At 41.9% G+C, this 26,924-nt stretch overlaps 1 protein-coding gene across 3 annotated transcripts; it reads left to right on the top strand.

The window, feature by feature from the left end:
• Positions 1–218: 218 nt before the first annotated feature.
• HECA (hdc homolog, cell cycle regulator) lies at positions 219–26,886 on the top strand. 3 transcript variants are annotated; one of them, XM_051792453.1, is made up of 5 exons: positions 219–550; positions 15,679–16,719; positions 19,791–19,945; positions 22,550–22,591; positions 26,644–26,886. In XM_051792453.1, the coding sequence occupies exons 1-5, from the start codon at positions 322–324 to the stop codon at positions 26,722–26,724; spliced, it is 1,548 nt and encodes a 515-aa protein (XP_051648413.1). In that variant the 5' UTR covers positions 219–321; the 3' UTR covers positions 26,725–26,886. The 3 variants fall into 3 exon arrangements, with proteins under 3 accessions (XP_051648413.1, XP_051648412.1, XP_051648411.1); XM_051792452.1 differs by having other exon boundaries at positions 222–550; positions 22,550–22,748; XM_051792451.1 differs by lacking the exon at positions 26,644–26,886 and having other exon boundaries at positions 222–550; positions 22,550–23,920.
• The last annotated feature ends 38 nt before the right edge of the window (positions 26,887–26,924 follow it).

Genomic DNA, 26,924 nt, shown 5'->3' with positions numbered 1-26,924 from the left:
CGGGAGCGGGGCTTTCCCTTTCCCGATAAGCCCCTCCCGCTGCCCGCGCCTGGCTCAGCCCCAGCCCCCCCCCGCACACGCCGCTTCCCGCCGCCGCCCGCGCCTGCTCCGGGAGGAAGAGGGGCGGCAGTGGCGGGCGGCCGAGCGGGACACGCCTTTCGCCCTCCCCGGCCCGGCCCCCCGGGCCCTGCCGCCCACCGCGGGCGCGGCGCAGCGCAGCGCGGCCGCCGCGGCCCCGCCATGAGCCGGAGGTAGCGGCGGCGGCGCCTTCTGCAGCCGCCGCCGCCCGCCCGCCCCGCCGCGGCGGCGGCCGGGCCCGCGATGCCGAACCAGAAGGGCGGCAAGGGCAAGAAGAACAAGCGCGCCAACAGCAGCGGCGACGAGCAGGAGAACGGGGCGGCGACGGGCGGCGGAGCCGCGGCGGCGGCGGGCGGCGGTGCCTCAGGTGGCGGAGCCGGAGCGGCGGCCGCGGGCGGCGGCGGCGGAGGGTGCGGCGGGGCAGGCGGATCGGCGGCCGCGGGCGGCGCGGCGCCCGGAGACGTCAAGAGCGGTGAGCGGCAGGGCCGGGCCCCGCGGCCTCCCGCGGTGGCGCAGGCGGCGGCGGGGACCCGGGGTGCGGCGCGGGGGGACCCGCGGAGCGGGGGCGCGCCTGGCGGGAGGGGACGTGCGGGCGGGTGCCCGGGGCGGAGGGCGGTGTCGCCCGCGGCCCTGCGCGGCTGCTGCCGGCGGGATCTCCCCGGAGCGCGCGGCGGGGCGGGGGCTGCGCGCCGGGGTGTCCCCGCCCGGTGTCCCTGAAGGCGGCCGCACCGAAAGCGGCCCCGCTGCACCGTGGGCCGTAACCTTGGGTGGCAGGGGCCGCCGGCCCGGGAGCGCGGTCCGCGGGCAGAGCGCATCCCCGGCGGGCGGGAGGCGCAGCGCCTGCCGGCAGCGGCCGCCGCTCGTCGGATTCGGTGCTCAATTGAAAAATCCCCGCTTTATTTCATCACGATTGAAAATGGAGTCCTGCCTTTCGGTCCGTTTCGTTTGCCGTTGTACAGCAGTTGGGTTTGTCAGGGTAACGTACTCACTTTTTCATCAACCATTTTATGGTGCTTTTGGTCGGTGGGTTGAGTTTTGGTTCGGAGCAATTTTGGTAAGGTGTTTTCTTGCAGAAACTTGCGTTGCTATTCGTGTTTGTTTTACTGTAAAAGGATACGTCAGGCTAAAACTAAAGGCAGGCGAGGATTTTATTACACTTTTTGCTGAGCCAAAAAAACTCCACCTCTTAGGTCTGCTGCTAGGTTTACAAACTGTGGCATGGAGTCCCTACTCTTGACTTTTTTCCTTTCCCAAGTTGGATGTCAGCTTCTTACTCTTGATGCTTTACAAAAAGTGAGAGGGTAGCTACAATTGGTTCTATGCTTTGTGGTGGTAGTTTTGCCTTGGCTGCTTTTATGTGGTGGTAGTTTTGCCTTGGCTGCTTTTAGCCACAAAGGCAGTTTCAAGAGCCATAGTTTGGTTTTCAAGATGTCTGATTCCTGTGTATTATTTAATGGAAACTTTTCCTTGGAAATAGTAGCAATTAATTACGAATCACTTCAGCTTACAGGGTGTTTGCCAGACTGCTTTTGTAAGAGTATTACTTACTCCAGAGAATCATGGAGAATGCTTAGAATTTCCTTTTTCGGTTTGTTTTGGTCTTTTTCTTTACTGTTTGCTTTAAGTGAGTGAACAACGGGGGAAAAAAAGAAAAAGAAAGGTTACCAGGAGCTAGAGAATTTCTAGAGCATTTTTATCATAACTTCATTATGGTGTCCAACGTTCACTTTGCAGGTGATGTCTCATACATGGCACCGCTGGCTTTCATTTAGATGGGGAAAAGCAGTGTTTGGAAATTTTTTTGCTCAAGCACAAGTGGCAGCAGAGGTGCATTTCTGGTGTGGCTTTTTGCCTGTGGATAATGAGATGGTGTTCCATCTGCAGATGCCCCAGAAGGTGATGCCACTGAACACTGGGTGGTGGTCCACCTCTCTAGCTGGACAGGTTGTTAGTCTTCTTCAGCTGTGAGACTGTGTGTGCCAGGTGCCTGACGTATCCTTCCTCTGTGCTGGCCATCTTCCTCGGAAGTTGAGACTTGCCTGTTTGAGAGCTAACCTGAGGTGCTCCTTTATTCTCTCTCCCTGCTTCTGTATGACTTCAGTGTTCAGAAACATCCTTGACTATTTTGCCAAGTCCCTCCCCTCCCCGTTTTTTTCCCCCTCCCAACAGATGTACAACATCAGCTTTGACATTTGCTGTAAGTGCCTGGTCAGCACACCTGATCCTTGCCTTGACAGGATCATTGCATCTACTCGTACCTTTCTTTTCAGATAATCATAAAGGCTGGAGGAGTAGATGTGGTTGCTAGCTTTATTTTACACTGGCTACTGCCCATCAGATAATCCTGAGCTGTAAGTTTCGTGAATTGTATTCTCACTGGTAAGTCCAAAGCTTTCAACAGTTTTGGTTCAGGAGATGAAAGGAGAAACTGTTCCTGACATGCTACAGAATTAGGAATCTGGCTCTCATATGCGAGGAAAAGATTAGATGATGATAATGGATTCCCTGAAGTCTTCAAAACCAATGAATCTGAAATGAAGCTCTGTACTGTAGCCATGGCCTTGGAGACAACTAGCCCGTTACTAGACTCAAGACATTTGTAAGAGGCTGTTCACTTTAGGGTTGCCTGATCACTAAGCAGTTTATGGAGGATGTGGCCTGCTGCAGTGAGTGGTGAGGTTAACAGAGTTCTGTACACAATCAAGCCTCACTTATTCATGGGAGACTATCTGGGTTGCGGATTAAGTGTGCTGGGTGCAGGGAAGCTCTTCATCGTGCTGCTTTTGGATTGTGCAGCTTCATGCTGTGACTCCTGCTACCCAGGTTCACTGGTGCTGTGGATCCCCAGGCTCATTCTTCTCTCCTGCATTGTCACCATATGCTGTTCTAGAGTAATTTGCATATACCTGGTCTCTTCGGTCTCCTACTCTATCTTTACCCTGGAAAAGCAAGGGATGGTCATAATAACATAGCCTGTTTTCTTTCATTAATGTGACAAGACAGAAGTATGCAGAGATGAAAGCATCAGATTTAATAATTGAAAATGTCTGTGCAAACCTTGGCTTTGCATCATGGTGTCAGTATGACAGTCTAATTATGCAGTCACATCAGGACTCTGCTTCACTCACGAAGAAATAGTGATTCGGATATGGGGTTTTTTAAGTTTTCAGAGTTCATTCTATGTTCCATGTATTATTTCTGCCCCCACCCATGTGCCATAATGAAACAGAATTTTCTAATTTTCTCTGGGCTTATCCGTGCAGCTCTGACTAGTGGTGCTATGTAGTAGAGAACTGCTGTTACAGCACCCCTTTACAGTGGAAAATTGTTCCCTTTTACTTTTTGATAAATTTTGCTTCAATCCCTGCACAATTTTCCCTCAAACTATCATTCAGTTTTTGGCATGATATCTGAGAAATACCAGCTTTTCCCTTGCCCCAAGAGGGCCTCTGTTTATGCTTTTTTGTTGTTGTTGTTGTGATGTTTTAATTTTTGCGTGTTCAGAAATCAAATTGTGCTCGAAGGGTTCTACAGTCGTACGTGGGAATCAGGAAGACAGAGAGCATAACCACTGACAGATGTGATGGCTTTTCTCCGTCTTGCACTGTGATTTCTTAGCAGGTATTGGGATGATGCCTAGAAAGAGGATTCACATTCTGTGGCTGTGCCTTTCATTCCTCTCCCTTCAGTTAGACCAAGCAGGAAATCTGTATATAATAGAGTAATCTTTCTTGATGAAAGGAGTGGTCATTTTCTGCATTGAATGAGGCACAGGTTGTGGGAGAGAGAAGTGTGGGGTGTGGGTAGACTAGTTTAACAGTATCATAGTGTACAGGGAGACTGAGATGTGGTGTCACAGAAAGCCTCATTTCTTAGAGTCCTTGTCTTTAGAGTGATTGAATAATGTTTCTAAAATGTTTTTAGTTTTCTTGATGGCTTTCTGGGTTACTTTTCATAACCAAACCGAAAAATCTGAGTGGTTATCATGTAACGTTATGCCAGCAGCTGCATAGGATTGTGCGACCTCATTGACACCAGCATTCCTGATGGCAGTAGTTGGTTCCCTTCATCTGTAGACATAAAGAAGTGTAACATTTTGTGGATACTTTGCCCTAATCAGCAGAAGAGGACAATGATCGATGGGGTTTACTTTCAGGTCTGAGGCTCTGAGTAGCAAATTCCTGTTCTGTTCCTGCCATGCTGAGGCTGGGCACTCCTACACCATCAGCTCCAGCTGTTTTATCCCTTTGTCCTCTGAACTTCTAGCTTTAGTCTCCACATGCTATTGTTTCTGACCCTAAAATTCTTTATTCTGTCCATTTTCTTTGACTGGTTTCCATTCTTGGTGTCATTGTCCAGTAGACCCAGGTCCTCTTCCTCCACTTAGTGGTTGCTATCTTAGCATCTTGCTGCTTCATCTCCTTGTCCTTGTCACTCTGGTCTCTCCAACACTGGTGCTGTGAAGAGATGAGAGAAAGAAAGAAGCTAGCTCTCCCTACCTGTATTTTATCCTTTAACATGGGGTTAAATAAAGCCAGCTTAATTAAATTCAATGAAAAAGCTGTTCCTGAATTGTTGTTTTAACAGTATACTGGCCACCTGTTTTAAGACCATAGTTTTCCCCTTCTGGTATAGGTCAGCCCTTAAACTGCACAAGTGTCAGAGCTGGAAACTTGGTGGGCTGTCAGGTGGAGCAGCCAGTGGTCAGATTTGTGTCAGATTTGAACACTCTTTACCTAAGTTTCACAAATTTTTAAGACTTATGTACTTTCAAATAAAAATGGTAACGTAGAACAAGTGTACGAAGAAGAAAATCAGCACAACAGTAACTAATGTGTTGAAAACTGTGATTGGCCAGCGATTTTGATTTACTAAAAACCAGAAATTATATCCTGGAGGTGGGATAGTTAAAGAGGACCAGAAAATTTGTCAGTGCAATGTTTAATTTAAAAATGTATTTTCAGAGCATGAATTGTAGTAATATTTAAGCCTGGATTAATATTTGCTGTCAAATGTTCCCTGCTGCGTATAACATTCAGTTCCAGTTTGGCACTCTAATGATATTCAGTATTGGCACCTTCTGATTATTTAGCCTGAGGGAGTCCCATTGATATCAGTGAGGCCACCTGGAAAATTAAGTTTCTATTCTGTTGCAGTGACTACAGAATTTAATACCTATTAATTTACTAAAGGGAAATAATTTTGCTTCATAATTCCATTGCATTCGTCTAACTGCAGAAATCAATTGAATGCAAATTTTGCTGTCTCAATGCAAATCAGGCTTGAAAGGACTTTCATGTTAGTTTTAGAATTTTTAAAACTATGCAATTACATGCTTTGGTAGCAAATATAGTTCATGTTCTGCAAATCTTTGCAAATGGAATCATGTCTATGCTATTAATGAATAACACAAATACTATTCTTTCATGCAAGCACGTACACACCCATTTAAGGTTTTTTTTTAAAGTTATTTGCTATCAAAATGGTTATCAGTGACCTGACAGCATTCTCTGTTCATGTGGTTAGTCATTGCTCAAGTGTAGCACTTTCATGAGTAAGGGTTAGGCTTGATGTTTGTTCTGTTTCATACAGGGAAGTACAGTTTTTGAACTGATTCCTTTCTTTGTCTGTACTCATCCCATATCTTACTCCCAGTGATCTAACAAGTAGTGACAAAACAATTTCTAGTCCTTGGAGTCATTTGTAAGTTTTCTTCAGCCTCGCTTACAGCCTTGCATATTGAGACATCCTTTGAGATTAAAGTACTTTCATGACTGGTAGGCATCCATCCTTCTCTGCTTTTTTTCCTGCAGCGTGTGTGAGCGAAAAAAATTGAGGTAAACCTTGCATCCAGCTCAGAGTAAAATATTCTGCCAGGGGAGGTTTAGGTTGAATATTAGGAAAAAGTTTTTACAGAGAGAGTAATCAGACATTGGAATGGGCTGCCCAGGGAGGTGGTAGATTCACCATCCCTGGAGGTTTTTAAGATGAGACTGGATGTGGCACTTAGTGCCATGGTCTAGTAACCGTGGTGGTGTTGGATCAAGGGTTGGACTTGATGATCTTGGAGGTCTTTTCCAATCTGGTTGATTCTATGATTCTGTGATTACAGCTAATCTTCAAGGTGTCTAAATTATAACAGCATTAGGCATGAGCTTTCTTTAACAGTTTTGGTAGAAATTCAGGTAATTTCAAAGAGGCCTCTCAAAGCAGTAATCTAGTCACTGGAGTGGGTAATTCCATTTTGAAAGCTTGTGGGATCTTGAGTGGAGCACTGGCATTTCCTGGTAGATTTTAGTGACATTTATCTTGAGAGCATTCACTTCAACCTTCATATCTTTGTCTCCGAATCTGTCAGTCCTCCTTCCCAGGCTTGAGGGGGATGTTGCCGTTGTTCCTGTCTTGAATGCCTGCTGGGAGAGGAGGTAGCTTCTCTTAGAGCCTGGCTGTTTGAGTATGTCTGGCACTCTCAACCTCCACTTCTGTGCTACTGATACCCGTTTTGGGAACAGTGTGCAGTTGAGGTTTCTGTGTACTGCACAGATGCCAAAGACGGTACATGACAGGGCTGAGAGCCAGCATAGCATCGTGAGAGAGACGTCTATGGGAACCAACAGCTCCTTGCTCAGGAGCCGCTGTCTTTCAGAGATGCTGGGTACTGCATCTCCTGTTTCCCACTGAGTTTCTACCAGCTTCTTTAGGCTTTAGCATGGGAAATAAAGTACAGTCTGTCACAATGAAGCTTGGGAAGGATAGCCCAATGACAAAAACATCCCAGACTTGAAACTATAGGAGGTGCTGATACCACTTGATTCAACCTATTTTCTTTTCTCTTCTGCCTTCTCGTGCTTTTGGACTGGGTCTGGTGGCTAACTGGCTCTCAGTCTGGGTGAGTCCAGCCTGCAGCATTTACATCTGTACTTGGTATTAGGGTATCTACTGCATGCCACGGTTATCTCTTTATTCCCAGCATGAGTTGGAGTTTGCAGCTGAAAGCTTACTAGGCAGGTGCATTAGAGTCTTACTTTACTTATTAAAACGTCTGTTTCTTTAGGCGCCAAGGTTAGTTCTCTATAACAGTTCAAGTTATTAAAAGCTCTTGGAAGACTAAAATGAGAGGGTTTAGTGCTGGAAGTGCTCTTCTGTGAGGATGATTCATGTGCAGACTAAGCAATAGCCAATGTTCAAAACACATTAAGGCCCACCAGGCTTGAGATAGTCACTAATCTCTGCATTCACCACGGTGGAGGTCACCAGAAAAATCCACCCAATGCTGAGGAGTGCAAGGAGTCTTCCTGGCTAGGGCACGATTGCATATGGGATGTAGAACCAGTTGTTGCCTGACCTCTTTAAACCAACTTGGAGTTCGCATGGGAGTATCAGGAGTGCATTGGCTTTAGTTGTTCTGGTACTGATACAGCTAGAGGCTTAGGTCTGTTCTCTTTGGTATGGTGAATTGGAGATATTTTCAGTTGAATTCAGGGTACTACAGCACAAGCCAGGGCAAGATTTCTCCTATGCAGAGAGGACCTGCGCATCCTAAGCAAAAGCCAAAGCTGGTGATGGAGTTGTTGTGTGTATTTGGATGAAACATATTAAATGCAAAGAAGCTGGCTAAGTTGGCTAGATGATAACTGTGCAGATTATGGTGACTTGTACAAGACCATGTGAATTCTCATATGATGGATTTCAGCAGTGTAGGCAGTTGGTCCAGCTTGGAGCACAGATGGCTGTGTAAACAAACTGCAAAATTATTGTGCAGATGTAAGTGCCTATCCTCCTTAGTTTGTACAGTTTTGTGCTTGACTTTCTGCCTTACTTTGGTGAGGTGATGTCTTAGCTGGGAGTGGGTGGTTGAATGAGAGCCTCAGATAACTGACTTCGTATCACACGTTAGTTGCTGATTTCATAAACAGCCATTAGGTCAGGCTGTGCTGTAAGTTAGAAGGTGTTAATGTGGCAGGTATGAGTTAAGCCTTCATGATTTCCATGGCATCTTCCTACTGTTGTATAGTTTCTAGGCTTCTTATTTTTTTATTGTGAAGAGATTCCCTTGGAGACCAGGTGTGAAATTAGCATAGGTGAAGTGCATGGAGATAGTCCTGCCATCTGAATTCCCAGATGAATCAGAGTTTATCAGCTCCAAATTACCTGAAATCCTTTCTAGGGGAAGGTGATCACTTCATGTGACTGCTCACTTAATAGAATTAGTGACATCTTGCACAGGGGGTAAAGCATGTGAAGGAGCTGGGCTGCTTATGGCTTTGTTCTCCTTAAAACCCTTCTGAGCATAAATATTGATTGGCAGCTTACCTGGTCCTTGAAGGTAGGATTGAACTCCAGATTGGCACCTCAGTGGCAGTACGTAGGTGCTTATGCGTATAAAGCTACCAGCCAGACCGCCTTTGTGATGAGGAGTTGTCTGGAGTCAGTGGCACTGTCTGTTGCTCTCTGAAAATGGAAGCCTCAGCTTCTCTTTCCAAGAATGTGTGAGGGAGTCTCATGACACAGAAGAAAGCTGGTGTTAAAGGTAGCTTGCCACATACTACTGTCTTGTTTTTTCCCTTCCCTCTTGATTGGAAGCTTTAATATTGATCAATTGGTAAAGATTGCTGTGCAAGTTTGGAGTTGGCTTCCTACCAAATCTCCGAAACTCAACAACAGGGTCTCCTTCCCAGAGAGGGAAGGAAAAAAAACGAAAAACCAGGCAGCCAAAGTTCTAGCCAAAATATATATATATTATGTATAAAACAGAGATATACAATGAGAATTATATATATAAATCTATGACCCCAAATAGCTTCCCGAAGTCGAAGGGAAGAGGGGGGAAGGGAGAAGGGAATAGGATAAAATAGGGTGAAAAGGGGCAAATAATAAAACAGATCCACACAATCTAAAAACCCAGCAAAGCTGAAGGATTGGCAAGAGCTCACCACTTCCCTTGAAAGAAAGCAGTACGTCCGGACGCGGCCCAGCACTCCCCCCTCACGCGTGGCCGATAACAGCAGTTACTGTAGGCCTCAGCTCCAGATAAGCCAGGCCCAGACAGGGACCACCGTTCTCCAACCTCGCCGGAAGAGAAGAGAGCGAACTCTCTTATCAATGCCTTATTTATACCCTAGGTTACGTAAAGGAATAGCATGGAATACTTCCTTGGTCACCTTCCCAGTTCCTTCCTGGTTACAAGCTGGTTTCCAGGAAGGCCTAGACTGAAACCATCACAATTGCTTAAGAAGTTTTGAAGACACATCACTTATCATCAGTGAATGTTACAAATATAAGCAGTGAGCTAAACTATTCTGAAAGACTTCTCTTACTGTTTGTTAGTTGTTGTTTGCTGTTGCTTCACTGAAGATCCAAGCCTGCCTTTTGGATCCACTTGGGAAATATTTTTTCTCATTCTATTCTTCTGCTGCATTCAGGCTCTCAAGAAGGTGGTTGATCATTTCTATATTGCCATATGATTTGTACTGTTTAGCCAGTTATGGGTATGGCAATACCATTTTATCACATCTTGATAATCTTTTTAATATTAGATTGTATTCCAGGGTTCAACCAAGCAAACAATTAGTTCAAGTTTCTGTTTCTGTCTGTTTTGTTGTTGTGGTGGTGATTTATTTTCTATATTATAGCTGCATTACAGTATTAGCACAGTAGTATTGTGTGACTTCAATTAAAATAAAGCTATGCTGCTGATGGCAGAGGAAATTCAGAAGATTCTTGCAGATGGTTGGTAGGGAGTAACCTTCTGCAGGAATGACTCAGCTCTGGTTCACACTGGCAGAGTGAACAATTCCTAGTGTGTAGGGTTGTGAAGAGAGCAGTGTTCATGGGAAAGCAGAGTAGAGGTTAAAGTGCTTGATTTGCAAAGTATGTATCCCACAGATACCCCTCTGGCCTACGTAATGTGCTGGCAAATAAAGTGTCCTTGGCATAGGTGATGAGATGGTAGAGTAACGGTAGACCAAGAGCAAGTCATAGTAAATGTCTTGCAACTGATCTGGTGCCAAGACCTTACCTTTTTTTTTTTTTTTTTGATGATTACTTTTTCCAGACCCATAACAACCTCCTGTTGCCTGACAATTGTTTTAAGGTGACAGTAGGGCTGCCTTTTCCAGCAGCCACTGCACTTCCCTCTCCTCTGCTCCCAGCCTCACATGTTTAACACCTCCCTTGAGCTTTACCAGCAATGGCAAGTCTGTGCAGTGAGCTGAAACCTGTGCTGACGAGTATGGGAAATAATTATGTGTTTCTGTCCACTGACTGAAAAACTCTGGTGCTTAACACAATAGATAATGTGGGAGCATGGCGGGGGAAGAGCCAATTTTGCTTTAGGCATCTACACGGAGGACTTGGAACAAATGAGAGCAGTCATGAAACTGAAGCCATGGAATCATTACATTTGGCTTGCTGGATGCAACTTTGGTTTTATGATGGATGTGTAAACAGAAGTAAACAACATTCTCCTCAATTTACTTCACCGGGGGAAGTTCCTCAGGCAGCCGTTGTTCTGCTGCTTTGATTTGGGTCATGAAATGGGAAGGATGGTCTTCATATACCCCCTCTCTTTTTTATTAAAAGGTAGAAACCAGTTCATGTGGGCGTTTTTTTGTTGAAAGAGGTTTATCTCAGATGTCTGTTTCTGTTCCTGGCTTTTACTGATGTTTATAAACCTGAACAGAAAAGCTGAGAAAAAGCCAAACAACCCATTCCAGCTTCCTTGCAGTCTTCTGTCATGTCCTCGTTTTTGAAAGAAAAGTTAATTTTGTGGTAGTTCTGTCAAACATAAAACACAACCTTGTTTAAACAATGAGCTGTCTTTGCTCAAATGTATGTTTGTGTGGAATATTGTATGTCACATCTGTTTTTGAAGAAATTTATGTACTGCTCCTTGCAACTATTTTCAGAATTACTGTTCCAAATCATTACAGAGGAATATGAGAAAACCTGTTTTTTTTTATGTGGAAACATAACTTCTGGAAAGAAGCAGCATGCGCCTGTAGTTGCAACTTGACAGCCTACACTGAAGCTGTTCCACTACACAAAATTGTACTCTGTCTTGCTTTGTTCTCTTAGGCTGTAAAATGCATCTTGAAACTGAGAGTTAAATAGAAGTTCTTTTATCATTATTTTGGCATTCTTTTAGAAGGGGCAGCTGGAATAATGGATACTGCTCTCATACCAGGTAATCTTTCATTTTTCCTGAAGTTCAGTTTCATAACTTTGGAAACCAGAAACCTGTTGAGTTACTACTTGGAAGCAGATTATATTTAGATGACAAACCAGCTTGGGGCTGCAGGTGTAGATGGGCAGTTTGGCCTTGTGAATTTCTATTTACTCCCCATTATCATCTCTCTTGACATTTTTAGTTATGGGAAGTACAAGGGCTTGATAACAAGAATTTTGAAAGTTTTGTAGTATTGTAATAAACGTTCTGTCTCATCTATAAAATGGTGATTAAATAGCCCAGACCACTTTCGAGGATGTGAACTGATGGAAACAGGTCTTCACATTTGCTAAAAAGTGGCTCCCATACTGATCTGAATGCTGTCTCTTTTGCTCTTAAGTCATATCTGTTGCCGTGAACTGGGAAAGTTGCACAAAAATAGCTGTTTTCTGTTTCTCATTTATTCTTCATGCAGGAACATGTGGCATGGTTATGTTTGGCAGGAGACATGGATGGAGAGAAGTCTGCAAGGGATGTTCAGTCCTGTACAGTCTGTTTTGTACAGATAGACCTGCTGGAAATGGAAATGTTAGGCAGAACCAAATGTTGGCTTGAGGCTTCCGTATGCTTTTCAGGTAGTGGAGTTTTTTGCTTTCTTAAATACAGGGATACTACAGAGGTGGTAGAACTTTCTACTGAGACAATTTTAATTAGCCATTCTGGGCTCTTCAGTTTCTCTTGTGGAAATACTGCTGTAGTTCAATCAAGGCCTTCTGCAAACGAGCAGACTTCATAATAGCAAATCTGTATCAGTGAAGGCAGGTGCTTTGACTGGCATGGCGCAAAACCGTGCTGTGGAGCATGGCAGCACAGCAGAGAGACCTGTTAGTTTTCTACCGAGTATTTCTTACGCTGCTAAAGTGACAGTAGTGAAGTGTCAGGGGAGTGCCCAGAAGAGCTGAGTAGAGACCAACTTCTCCTCTTAGCAACGATGGTTTCCAAAGTGATCTCAGTGCCACAGTTTAACAATTCACTGGTGTCTTTTGGAAGGGGGAAGACTTTTTCATTCTCTTGCTTTCTTCCAGCTGCTCTAGACCTGCTTTTGCTATGGTGATTAAGTGACCAGCCAATTCACACTGGGTAGATAGAAGATCAGGTGAGGTAATGTCTGAAAACTTAGTAATCATCTAGTTAACTTAAATGTTGAAGAAGACATCACTGTCCAAAACTTGAAGCTTTTTTTTGTTCATAGTTATGCTGTATGGGAGGTTCCTCAGGTAGTCTGACATCTGTAAGTTCTCAAGAAGCTGGAAAAGATCTCATTCCACAGTATACTTCCATTGACCAACTAGGAAAAGGGAAAAAAAATATGTTGAAAGTTGCCCTTACATTAGCCTCTAGACACCCAGTACATGATCATAATGAATAATTGTGAACGTGTTCTGTGGAAATCATGGGCTGTGGTAATTTTTTTTATATTTCAGTCACTTATTAATTTCATTTTTTTGCCACATAGTGAAGAGTCTGTAAACTTCTCAGGGGGCTAGAGATCATATGTTTTTGTGTACAAAACAAAAAATATGTTCAAAGGCTAATCAAGAAAACACTTTTTTTAGTCAGTTAACTATGCCAGTATGGATGAACAAGTGTAGGGTCTTCATTCAGTTCTAGACTTCTCTGTATAGTAACTTTCTCAGCTGTCAGCCATAATTATACCTGCAATTGTTAGAACATTTACTATCCGAAACATGGGGAGAGTACAAGTGGATTTTTGGCATGTTCTTCCTTTCCTGCCTCCTTGCAGTGGTGATAAGGAACATGTATCAAAATAGATGAATACAGGAAATGCATAAGTGAGAATTGTTCATGTTAGTACCTCTGGTATAGAAGGAACCTCCGAAAAGTCCCTAGGGAAAGCCTCTCTCGTCTATGTTCTCTCCAGTTTGGTAATGTGTTTTTAATGACTGAACATATCCATATTTTGAAATGAAATAGGCTTTTTCTGCTTTAAAAGACAGTTTTTGGCAGTGTGCTTTGCTTACAGTTTGTAGGCGAGTCCTTGAAGGAAAAGTGTTGCAGAAAATTCTCCGTGCAATTGGTCCACTTCTGGCATTAGAAGCAGAGGCCAAGAAATGAGGTGAAGGATGTGGCATCTTCCAGGGAGTGGCTCAGGAGAGGTTTTTTTGTGCTATTTGTGCCTGTTTCTTCTGTGTAAATAAATAGTCTTAAGAGATACAGTAATCTTGAATTTACTGAAGGTAACCTTGAAGATTTTGTTTGTTTATAGCATTTTACAAAAACTTGTTGGGAAGGAGCAAAACACCTAGTGTGGTAAAGATCCCTTGTAAAACATCACGTGTATTGCTGCTGGAGGACAGGTGATGATGGGTAGTGTGTCTGTTACTTAGAGTCTGAGTAAAAGTAAACGTAGCAGTGTAAAACCTATTATTCCACTTCAAATTACATCGTATTATTTATGCTAGCAGTGATAAGAATGGGATTAAAAACAGTGCAACCAAGCGATGTTTTTTTTCCCTGCTTATCAGATAGAAATTTAAGGTCCTAAGGAAAAAAAACCTGGATCATGACTGTCTCTCTCAACAAGGCTCTCTGTACCTCTGCTGTAGATCTTGGAACTCTAGCTGAGGCAGGGAAACAGCAGGGAGCTGTGCTGTGTTGTGTACATGGGGTGAGGCAGCACTTGACTATGGAATACCCTGAAGGAGTCTACTAGTATTTGAATGCAGCCATACAGAGGTTAAAAGGCAGCCTGACAGCCATGTTGGATCAGTATTTTCTTTCTGTCTCTCGATCCAGCATTTCCTCCAACTGCCAAAGAATTTGTTGAGCTGTGTGGTGCTACCCTGAGTTGGTCTAGTGATTACTTTAATGGTCGGGGCATCTTTGCCTCTATAGGTCGCAGGAGTCAGAAACCACATTTGCAATCTGGCAATATATTCTGTCACATTTGATTCTCCCCAGATCAAACAATTTGTATGCTACCACAACAGCCTTTGTACCTTATATATGTTTGCTATTGTAGAGTATTAAAAATGGATAAATGAATACCAGTGTATGCCACAGTCGGATATGATGGATTCCATTCCCTTATGGCTCCCTGTACTGTCTCAAATTATTTATCTAAATCTACCCCATCCTCTCTGAAATCAGCTTCTGAAGGTGGTTCCTTCTGAACTAAATTCCAGACAGCCGTAGTGGCTTTTCCTGCTGCAGTAGTTGTGGCTAAGAAATCCTGAATCAGGTCAGCAAAGTTACTTGTAATGACCACGTGTAAGTGATGAGATTACCTTTTCCAAGTATGGATCTAAAGTTTTTTTAGCAAATTGTAATAAATCATAAATTTCTAGAAAGAAATCAGAAGTCATGAATATTTGCTAAAGCTTGTTTTACTACGGGATTCATAAGAAGAGGATCATGACAAGTGGAGGAATTAGGAAGACAAATACAGAGAAGAAATATTTGTAATACTTGAATAAGCATCTAAAAAGTTCATACAGAAACTGCAATAGAAAATTTCCGGCCCCTTTTGTGCCTCCCAGCTGCAACAGAGCAGCCAGCAGTGGGAGTCATATGTAGTCCTGGGTATTTTTGAAGGACCAGAAAATGTCATGAGTCAATAAATGCAGAACATATTTTTGTAGAACATTTTTTGTGTAAAAGCTGACTTTGTTGCCAGGAGATGATTGAAGTAAACTGTTGTTTGCTCAATGGTATAGCAAAAGCTGCTACTTTGATGATAAAAGACCATGTGGCATTTGTTTTTTTTAACCTGTTGGTGCTGCAGAAGTGTTTGGTTTGTGAAATTTAGCTATCCAGGATGTCACTGGTGATGACATAGTCTGTATTTGCCTAAGCAATGTAATGAAGGCCCTCCTTTCTGTACTAGGAATATAAGCTGTTTGTCTTGCTTTTCAAAGTAGTCTGCTTCCTCCTCTCCCTAGCTGTTGTCTCTTGCTCAGTCCCAAAGAAAAGATCAATTCCTGCCTCTCCCTGTGATTGTGGAGCTGCGCTGTATTGCTTACTTGTTTTTCAAACAGTGTTCTCTCCATGTGGCCTCTCAGGCTTCAAAGCAACCCTCCAGAAACATTCACAAAGCTTTCTGCTTGCTTCTTAAGGTCTTGAAACAGTATCTGCAAACGCTTGAGGAGGGCTAATGCTTGTGAGGTGTTTTGGTTTTGAATACTAAACACACTGTGATGTTGTTTTGTTTCTTTATTCCTGCATTTCCATATCTCCTTTCACATGCTTAACTCTTTTTGGAAAATACTGCTTTTTGCACTGACTCAGAGGTAGTGCTTGTGGCCCCTCAGTAATATGGGCCATAAGAACTTGTGTGTTTGTCATGGTCTTTAAAAAAGTATTGCAATAAATAGACTATTAAGTTATTAATGTATCTGTTTTATCTTCCACAGAAGCTCCTTGTGCTACTCCACTGATCTGTAGCTTTGGAAGGCCAGTGGACCTGGAGAAGGATGACTACCAGAAGGTTATATGCAACAATGAGCATTGTCCTTACAGCACTTGGATGCACCTTCAGTGCTTCTACGAGTGGGAAAGCAGCATCCTCGTCCAGTTCAATTGCATCGGCAGAGCCAGGAGCTGGAACGAAAAGCAGTGTCGCCAAAACATGTGGACCAAGAAGGGATATGACCTGGCTTTTCGCTTTTGCTCCTGTCGGTGTGGGCAGGGTCATTTAAAGAAGGACACTGACTGGTACCAGGTGAAGCGAATGCAGGATGATAAGAAGAAGAAATCAGTGTTGGAGAAGAGTACGGGAAGGTCCATGGCAGAGTCAACAGAGGAGGCCAAAAAGGGCAGGCCGGCCAACAAGCCCCAGAAAGGCTTGAGTAATGACCTCCAGCGAAGGCACTCGATGGACAGGCAGAACTCCCAAGAGAAGGGTGTGATGGGTGGCAGCTACGCCGTTCGTTCACCTTGTGTCTCTCCTGGCCAGTCCCCGCCCACTGGCTACTCTATTCTTGCCCCCACACACTTCAGTGGGCCTCGTTCCTCGCGATACTTGGGAGAGTTTTTGAAGAACGCCATTCACCTGGAGCCTCATAAGAAGAACATGGCTGGTGGGGGCATGTTCAGGAATGCACATTTTGATTATGGGGCAGCTGGCTTGCAAGCACATAGGTCAGGACACTTCGATGCTCCTGTGCAGTTTTTGAGAAGGCTCGATCTATCTGAGCTGCTCACTCACATCCCCAGGCATAAATTGAATACTTTCCATGTGCGGATGGAAGACGATGCCCAGGTGGGCCAAGGGGAGGACCTTCGGAAGTTCATCCTTGCTGCTCTCAGTGCCAGCCACAGGAACGTTGTAAACTGTGCTCTATGCCACAGGGCGCTGCCAGTGTTTGAACAGTTTCCGCTGGTGGATGGGACCCTATTCCTTAGCCCATCAAGACATGATGAGATTGAATATGATGTTCCCTGTCACCTTCAAGGTACAGGTTGTCTGTCAGTCATGCTAGGTTTCATTAAATGATGGAACTGCCTTCTGTGCCCTGTCCCCCTCCATTATAGATTTTCATCCCTATTCTGCATTTTTAAGGAGTTCAGTAAAGCCTAAAGTAATGTCCAAAGTACTCGCGTGGATCAAATTGAAACACTTAGAAGGAATTACAGAAAGCAAATACTCTGTAGGAACGTCCATGCCTTGTGTTTGTGTTTACAACTAAAAGATTTCTTATCTGATTTCTAGGTAGACCATGGGAATGTTTTCCAGCCAGTCTGTTTTGCATGCTCCTTTATCTGTCGTGAACTTTACTCCAAGATACACATCAACCTTTTAATTTTAAAAGTGCAGTGCTGTAGCATGGGTGAAAGTTGTATTTGTACCACTGATGAGGGTGAGGTGCCTCTCATTTGCTTTCAGACCAGAGAATATCGGTTTTGTTTTGTAGCAAACTGTTATTTTTTTCATATGGAAAAGACTATAGTCTGACCTATGTTAACACTGGCCTGGAGAGGTTGGACATAGTAAAGGTAAGCTTTTAGGATGGTAGGTTGAAGCAGCAGTATAGTAGTGAGGGTTTTAGACTTATTTCCAAACTGCTACCTGTTTGAACTGTGTCCTCATCATGTCTCAGCTCTGAGATGAGACCAAGGCATGTGTTTTTTTTCTCCTAGAGAAACAAATGAATGTGGGCTAGCATGAGCTTCAGCTCTTCCTGAAGGCTCGAACTAAGTGATCAGGTGGTATATAGCTAGACATGCCTGTCCTGCAGCCTACTGGCAGACAGCATGGCTAAAATAAGTCAGAGTATTCATAGTTTGGAGTTCAGAAGCATAGAATTATATGTTGAAAAGTGTGTTGGTAAGTGATTAATGAGAGGTATTTTAACATTGAAGTTTCTCACCTTTTAATAAATTTTTTTATATCCCATGCACTGTCATATGTTACGTAACATTCCTTTGCTCAACAAACTTTGTATTTTATTTTTTTCCTTTCCTTAAATCACTGTGCACTAAATCGCTGAACTGTATTCATGCTGACATTATTGTTTCTGTCTTGCCTAATATAGTTCAAGGAGAAAAAACAATAGGCAAATATACATGCTAAAAAAGTTCCAGGATAAACAGAATATACGTATATGAGATAACAATGCTTATTTGCTTTGGTGGGGAGTCAAGCACAAGGTGCTTGTCATTTTATCAGTACTAATAGCTGGTTTAGTAATAATGTAACTCATCATTTGTTAATGTTTGCCACTAAGAATGAAACTCTGTGAAATTTTACTTTTTGTAATTAATTACTTTTTAACTGTTGGATGATATATCTGAAAAACCTGCTCAGACAAGTTGCTGTGAATAATTAATTGTTAAAATTTTTACCTCCTTGTCCTGGGTGAAATGGTTTATTGTCAGAAGTGCGCTTTGAAATGAAATTTTTAAGCTGTAAGGTGCTGTTCCAGACTGTTATTTTCTTTTAAGTACATCAAATTACTTCTTTTATTTCAGGTGGGTTTAAGATACCAGGTGCCTTGTTTCCTTTATAACAAGGATCCTGAAAATTAAGTGATAGGGAAACGTAGTATCTTAATGTGCAGAAACAGTGCATAACCTCAGATGGGGAAAGTTATGTATCTTCTGGCACAACCCAACTTCTGTGTGTGGAATTATTTGAACATCACCAATGTCAAGTGCTTGCTTTAGGAACAGAGTTTATTATATTTGCGCTTTAGTCTCATTGCATCACGTTTTCTAAAGCCAATTATGCCAGTGTGGAATAACTCAATTTTTACCAGCTCATACTAGCATGTTTACTTAGTATATATATTTTAAGAAGAGTCTATTTTTTCTTCTTGTTTTTCTAAAATAGTTGGCTTAAAAAACCAAAACAAGCTAAAACCCAAACTATTAATTTCAGAAATGTCTGATATAGACTAATCATAAATTATTAATATTTTGTTCCCATATGTCTAGAAGAGATACAGGATGTGTGTCTGTTAAATTACAGTTTGTGATGTGTTCTGTACTTTGATGCTAAAGAGCACAAATTGCAATCCAAAATGAACACATATTATACACAGTCCTGTTATGTTGCTGATCTGTAACTGCAGTACTGCTTAGCTTTGTATTTTCTAGCAGTGCAAAATATGGTATGTTACAGAATTAGTACTCTATGTCAGCCCACTTCTAATAACCAACTATTAAACTACAAATCAATTTAGTCATTACAAATCAGGCATAATAATCTGTGTGCCAGATCTTTGTAATCTGTGTAGGGTTTTTTTGTTTTTTGTGAAATTTGATCTCAGATTTTGCATTAGTGATTTTAATCACATGTACGTAGTGAAAATATTTGATTTCCAAGTCTGAAACACTTGATTTTTTGAAAATAAATATAACTCAGGCTTTGAAAGTCATTGTGCATACAGAGCCTAAAGTCATGATAGAGCTCAATATATTCATAGTTCATGGCATGTTAAACTCTGTATGTGTAATACGTAATGTTTTTAAATATTCTTAATGAATGGTCAGAAGAAAATACATGAAAAAAATGACTCTTTTAACTGTTGCTTTTTCTGTGGGGATTAGATCCTTAGTTCCCTCTTTGCTGGAAGATTCTGGCAAGTTGTGAAATGAATCTGTACCAAGTTTGCTAATAAACTTCAGCACTTCACTTCTTCTGTCAGGTGGGGATGAAGCGAGGGCAAAATCCTGGTTTTGGAAACACAGCAGCTGATCTTACAGCTTAACCTGGCATCTGTTCTTGGAGGTTTAGCAATTCCTTTTATAAAATATTTTGCTAAGTTCTACCAGCAAATGATGGAAGGGAGAGTGGGCAGGGTGATGACTAATTCCTGAGTTCTGCATGCATGGAAAATAGCTTTAGTCAAATCCTATGTATTTCCCATAGAGAAGCTTTTTATACTTTTATCATTCATCCTTTATAAAGGAAAAAAAAAAAGGTGTGATTTGTGTCACTAAAGATCAGATAGCACATTGCAGAAAATGTGTCTCTTTTAATCTTCTGATTTGTCTCATGAAGATATGTCTTTCCTGTCCACAGGAAGGCTTATGCACCTCTATGCTGTTTGTGTAGACTGCTTAGAAGGGGTTCACAAAATTATCTGCATCAAGTGCAAGTCCCGATGGGATGGAAGCTGGCATCAGCTGGGAACTATGTATACCTACGATATTCTGGCAGCATCTCCCTGTTGTCAGGTTAGTACTATACATAAATAAGACTCTAAGGTGAAATTGCTGATGATGATAAAGTCAAGGTTTGTGTATCTCTTCTCCCTTTCCTCCTTCCATCCTTCTTTTGCAGTCTGTACCTATGAGTGGAATACAAGAAAGCTGGCTGGGTCCATGTCCCTTTGTCTTAAGAGGTACAACAGCCTATAGCTAGACAAAAGGCATTGCAATGGTCAATGGTTAATACTTTTGGTTTTAAAAAAAGCCCCCTTAAATGCATTTGCTATTAAATCCAGTGCCGCATCACTAGCATCAGATATAATCCACATTTTCAGCAGCTGTTTCATGTTTTCAGATTTTTTTAGTTCATAAATCATGTTTTATCATAATTGTAGCAAAAAAGCTCCAAGGGAACAGAAAGGTCTAAACTGTCTTTATGCTTGGAGATTACTCAGCTCTCCTTAATCTTTGCTATGACTGACACTGGTGATGGTGCTTCATCCACCACAGCCTGAAGCAACGTAGTTTTTATTAAATGCTCACCTAATCTATACCTTGAGTGAGGAAGATCCAAGGCTTGGGGCTACTCCAGAGTAGACATGTGCCCAAGACAGCAGGTTAGTTAGCATTCAAGAGAATTGTCTTTGTGATGGACAGAGCATTTCTGCTGTGCAGGTAGGGGTAGACAGCTGCAAAAAAAGCATTTGTCAGGGAATGATCTCAGTGGTCCGCTCCAGATGCTCGGACACAGAGGTGTTGTTGGTAGGTTAGGGCAGGAGCCTCGCAGAGATGCACATGTTCAAACTGTGCTCACTTCGTGGTGATGTGCGTACTTAAGAGCAATCTAAAATACCATTTTGTCAATATGAAAAATGGCAATTTATTTTAAATCTAACATATTTACGAAAATGCGTTGCTCTAAAGACAGGTGGTGTTTCTGCTGCTAGTTAAGATGACATTGATAGCCAGTTATAACTACAGCCAGATACTCTGCCTCCAAATTTAGTGTTTCTTGAAAATTTAACTTTAAAAACTAGGGACTTTTAAAGATAAAACACTGATGCTGACTTGCTATCTTTGTAAAAGGTAGCAACTTTAAATCTGAATTACTTCTGTAGAATGTATAATACAAGAATTAAGAGCTCATTGAGACCCTTAATTACGTGATTAATGGACAGTGTGACAGTACATGGTATCAGAACTGATTATAAAGTAATTAACTGCAGTGACTGTAGTTGCCAGATAATACACATTATTGTTTCACCATGATTGTTACAGGTGATTCCATGCATACAGAGGAATGACATTTAAATATGGTATATGATTTAACTCCAAATTGCCTTGCTGATTTTATTTTGAATAATTTCATGCATTATTTCAAAATATTTAATTCTACACCACAAATTTACATGAAGAATAAAGCCTCTGTCAGGTTACTAAGACTTAACTGATGTGCTGGACAGCAGCAAAGGAGAAAACATTTTGGTTAAGAAATTAATAAAAATTCATAATCTAATAGATTGTATTTCTTAGAATTTCTGCTTTTCAAGCAGAACAGATGGCTGTGAAGCTGTTGATTAGTTTCTTTTTGAGTCTGGTCTCAACAGGAATAGTACTTTAATAATTTCCTCCTCTCCTCATCCAGGAAAATCCCTTAAATCAAGGTGGCCATAGACAATACTTTTTTGTTCATTTCAGTGAAGAGCTGAAGCTTTCATTAGCGTATTGGGCTGTAAGGTTAAGCTACAGTACAGCTCAGACCCTTGCTCTTTTGCTACCTTTACTCTTAAACTCCTTTACAATCTCAAATCCCTTCTGCTTCTGCTGAAAGACCTGCTGAGCTTTCATGCTGCCTGTTGCTTTCTTTACATCAGATGGGCTGTATTTCTCAGCTAGATTCCTTCTGAAGACTCACTTTTTTGTAACAGCTGAATATTAATGGCTCTGTCTGTCCTCACCTTTGACCTTTAATTTCTCATATCCACCCAGTTAATGTTGCTTTTTTCTCAGTTGATTTTGTAGAATAGTTTTTGTGCTTGAAGTGAGGTTTAGTTTGTGTATCCTGATAAGTATTACAAATGGTTAAATAACTACTTAAGGTGACAACAATATCATGTTCTGCTGATAAAGTAGATTGAGTTATACATTTGTTAAGCCAAAGGATTAAAATGCTTATATATTTCACGGACAGATGATGTTCAAGTGTCAGCTGAAATGGTTGAATTGTGGCACAAATATAAAATTTCTCTCTGTGCTTTGGGGCTTCATTAATAATTTATTGAGACAGCACTTCTTGTGCTGGAGATTGAGGAATTGGTTCAGAGATTAGGCAAAACAAAACAATCATTTGTGTACACAAACCTTGAAATTCTCTGCCTCTCGTCAGTCAGAATGGGACTTGACCTACTCTCCAGAATTTGGTGGTGATATTTAATGTGAAATATATGGTGCATACCTGTGAGTTACCAGTCCAGGTGAGGAATGTCCTTGCTAGCAGATCCCATTACTGCCAATTTCCTGACTGACCCATTCTCCTGCTGGGGAGGGCAAGGGGCTGCCTCTGGCACCTTCGTTTTCCAGAGGTGAGTTTGGTTGTTTAAAAAGTGTTTTTTGTTTGTTTGTTGTTTGCAGGCTCGACTGAACTGCAAGCACTGTGGGAAGCCAGTAATAGATGTACGGATTGGCATGCAGTATTTTTCTGAATACAGCAATGTCCAGCAGTGTCCTCACTGTGGAAATCTAGACTACCACTTCGTGAAGCCATTTTCTTCATTTAAAGTTTTGGAGGCTTATTGACGAAAGCTTTGCTTTAGTAATAGCTATTTTATGGGTATTTCAACTTTATTACATATCTTTTTATAGGATTCATTCTGTGATGAAATTTAGTTTCTTTTCTAACTGAAAGAGCAGCTTCTTTGTCAGTGTACATATTAATATGTATATATATATATATATATGTCGTTAAAACCAGAATCCTCCTGACATGATCTCTGTGAAGGTTGGAGGCAAGCCAATTTAATGGCCTTTGAATATACCCCAAGTATGGGGTAAAGATCAGCTAAAAATGATTTGGGTTTATTTTTTTGTATAATTGTAATACAGTTTATAGCAAGGGTATGGGGAGACATACAGGACAGAGAAATATGTCCAGTTGAAAAATGGGTAGTTGTGTAGGGTCGTTCCTCCAGCTTGGTGAAAATGGGAAATCCTTGGAAAGAAATGGTTCTGTTAGTGCTGAATTCATTCAGCCTTTTAATCGGTCCTCACAGGCGCCGGAGCTGGCTCTATGCTGCTAGTCCTACCAGTCCCCTCAGCAGGCTTTCTTTCAGATTTCCCAAAACAGGAGTAAACTAGGGTATCATGACAAGTGAATGTAAATTATGCCAGCAGATGCAATCTTGAATGAGGTTTTTTGTTTTGGCATAGCATCTTCCTGCTATGTGTGTTTGATGTCCACTGCCCTCATGGCAATAGTGCTGCTTCCAACGGGGCTGTCATGTGCCCAGCTGGGTCATCTGCTCATACCAAAACAAGCTGGAGATCTTAAAATGCTTTATTTAAAGGTATTTCTTCACAGACATTTTAGAGAAGGAACTGGCTGAGCTGAGTGGGTATGTGTTTGTACGTGCCTGCTGGGGCTGAGGCTTTGCTGCCTGCTCTAGACTGGTGTGACTGATGTGGAAGGAGAACCATGAAGTGGGATCTGGGCCCTCAGATCTGTAAGAGCTGAGAGGTACTGAGTACAAAACATGACATCACTTTTTAAAACAATTAATTGCTGCATCTTCATATTTCAGAATTGTGTTCAGTTTAGGATCTAAAAACGTGGAGACATTTTAAGAAAGCAAACTTAGCATATTTACTTTCTACATGCCTCTGTGCTGTACATAACAGACTGCATTAGGCAGTGAATTTGTATCAGAGAGTTTGGCCCTGTAGACTCTGCAGTTGTTGTTTCTTGATTCCCATTTCTCCTTTGCTTAAATAAATTTTTTTAAAATAGGTCATTATTCTTTTGCTTGGTTTCTCAAATCAGTTGAGACTTACGGGAGGTTTGGTTTTTTTGCTTTTCTTTGTAGTGTATTTATGACGTGTTTGTCCACTTGAGAAGTTTGGGGGTTGTTTCTTTTTACGAGATGGGATTTTTTTTTTCTTAAGTTTTTTTGTTTTCCAAATTAGAATCTTTTTAAAGAATGTATCTGTCAAAATCACGGTCTTGAAAATGGCCCTGATACTCTGCCGCACTGGGAAAGAAACAAAAAAGTCAGAGGCCAAGAAAGTTTTTCCTGTATTGGACTGGGAATTATGCTTTCTGCTAAGTTAAGAAATGGACATGCACATAAAACTCAAGCTGAATACCCATATTTCTTTGAGTGTAAAAATGCCAAGTTCACGGTTTTATTTCCTGGCTATCTTCACTGCAGAATTAGGTTGTTTTAGCATTAGCTACTCTTTGAGTAATACTCAAGTTGCACAGAGGGTTTACGTGGGCACAAGTGACTTACTGCTAACTTGAGTGGTTATGTCCTTAAAAGCCACCCAGCTCATGTGATCCATTGCTAGTCTAAACAGCAGTGTTAGCAGGCTGTGGTAGCCTTCTTCACTGGTGCTCTTCTCCTTCAGTCACCGCTCCTGAGCTTGGTTTTGGGTCTGCAGCACATCCTTGGGTTTTGTTCAGTTGTCCCCTGTTTCCTCTTCAAGGAGAATTATGGGAAGGACTTTGAGAGACTTCTAACACTGTCCCATGGCTACCACAACGTTACACCAAGCCCAGTTGCAGTGGGACCAGCACTGTAAAAATTGTTCATAGGAGCAGGAGCTGGCCTGGGCATACCTGGGATGGAAGAAGGTTTCTAGGAGATAAAACCTAATTAGCTGTGCAGTGTAGACTTCCCTTATGGAGGGCAATAAATTATAATTTGGATTAACTCCTTGGGAAGGATGAGCTCTTCAGCTTTGATGGTGCACTGAGCAGGCTCATGGAGTTAGGGTGGCCAACAAACTTGGAGTTGCATTTACTGGCAGTACCATGAGAATCACACCAGACAGACAATGGCTAGACTGCCCTAGCAGCCTGAAATCATGCAGCAAAGACAAAGCTCCTGTAATGAGAAACATTAAAGGATACATTTCTTCCTCTAGTGTTCGGTCTTGAGTGCCAGTCACACATGCCGGGAATCTAGGGTGTTACTTCCCACATAGGCTAATGGCATTGTGCACCCACTTTTTTGTGCACTGATGAGGGGAGGTGTCACTGTACAATGCACATGGTAGGGGAGAAGTGGTATCTGGAGTCCTAGATGCTTGTTCACTTGCTTCCCTTAGAGTAGCTTAATTTATAATTCTGTTCTTTTAAGTTCTTAGATGTCTCTCTAAACATGTATGTGTGACAATCGAGAATGAGTAGATGTGGAGGAAAGGGAATTTGGCCAGCTTTAAAAACACAAGTGTATGGGAGATTGTACAGTATATCCAAGTCAAAAGTAGGAATGGAGCAGACTGAGAAAATGAGAAGGGAGAAGCGTATTTTAAGTCTTAGCAGTGACAAGGATTTACATACAAATCTATCCAAGAAAACAGTTTAGTTCTCCATCAGCTTTTCCTTTTAATTCTGTTGTTAAGTGAGTCTTACCTGCTGCTTGAGGAAATGCCTATTTTCTTGCAAAACACTCTCAACTGGAGGCTAGCAGCACACGTAGCACTGTAAAAATGATCCTTGATGGAAACCATCTGAGCTACAGAAAGATTCCTCTGAACTTTCACTCCAAAGTAAATTGTCCCTAATTTGTAGAGGCTTTCCCTGCTTCTTGCTGGTGCTGAAACCTGTTCTTGGGTTACTGCAAAATGCAGTATTTTTTGTAACTGCAGATTACAGTCAAGGAGTCAGCCCCTGCCTCTGACCATGAGAGTTTTGCCTAAGTAGAAGGGCAAATGTAACTTCTTTGGGACATAATGGCTACTTTGGAGGTTAAACTAGACCACAATTGGCTTTGCTTTCTGTCTTGACAAGCATTGGAAGTAGTTATGAGCTTATAAATGTGTCAAAAGGGAAATTATTTCCCTAGCTAGGGAGCTGCTTGCTTTGCTTGTTCGGCTAAAGTTTATTCTTCATTACCTTTCATTTTTCTGGTGCTGTGTGGTTTTTTTTAAGCTGACCCGTGGTCAGATTAAATTTGCCTGAAATATGTTTTGTAAACGAGAATACAGTCCAAACCTCCAAATCTCTGGATTTGGAGGTTCATTCTACTCTCCTTAAGTGCACGTTACTCCTTGTGATAGTAATAGGAGTTGCATGTGCAAATGCTTTTCTTTCCAGTAGTTAACTCTCCTTTCCATAGGAGAGGCTTGCATTTAGATAGATGTCATATTTTGGATGTGTAAAAATTATTTCATCCATCAGTAGGATGTTTCCAAGTAAATTCTGATGACCATAACTAACCAAATGGACATCTTTTACATGCTGATGTGTAATTTGACATCTACCAAGGTGAACAGCCTAAAATTGTTGTTCCATCTAATGCTGCGGAGTCATTAAAACTACAGTGTTCTGTAGCCAGCCCATAGACTATCCTACAGTCTATTTGCATTAACATCTCCAGTAGTGAGCAGTGTATTCGTGAGTTTAATTGGGAAAATAGGGAATATTCCTACTAGGGAGGCATCTAACCCAATTTCTTTCTTTTTTCCCTTTTTCCCCCCATGTACTCTTCACTTTGCTGTAACAGGTAACCAAGGACAAACATGTTGTAAGGCCACTGGTGAGAAAACCCCTCGAAAATATACTTGTCCAAAAGGTTCCTTGTTGAGACATTCTTGGATTGCACTTTTGCAGATGGAAGAATATGTACATAGCAAATGAATGTTGATGAAATTAAAATAATTGGTTATGATATCAATTACATGTGTTGTTAGAGAATATTTTGTTGTGGCTTCTCTGTATTAAAAAGTAATAAATACCAGACAGCTAATGGTGTTGGTTCTTCTTTCCCTGTTCTTCTCTGGACTA

This window comes from Manacus candei, unplaced genomic scaffold (genome assembly GCF_025592945.1).
Source record: "Manacus candei isolate 608988 ecotype Guabito, Panama unplaced genomic scaffold, ASM2559294v1 h1tg000034l, whole genome shotgun sequence".
In the NCBI taxonomy this organism is placed as follows: Eukaryota; Metazoa; Chordata; class Aves; order Passeriformes; family Pipridae; genus Manacus; species Manacus candei.
This window is presented reverse-complemented; position numbering and strand designations above follow the sequence as displayed.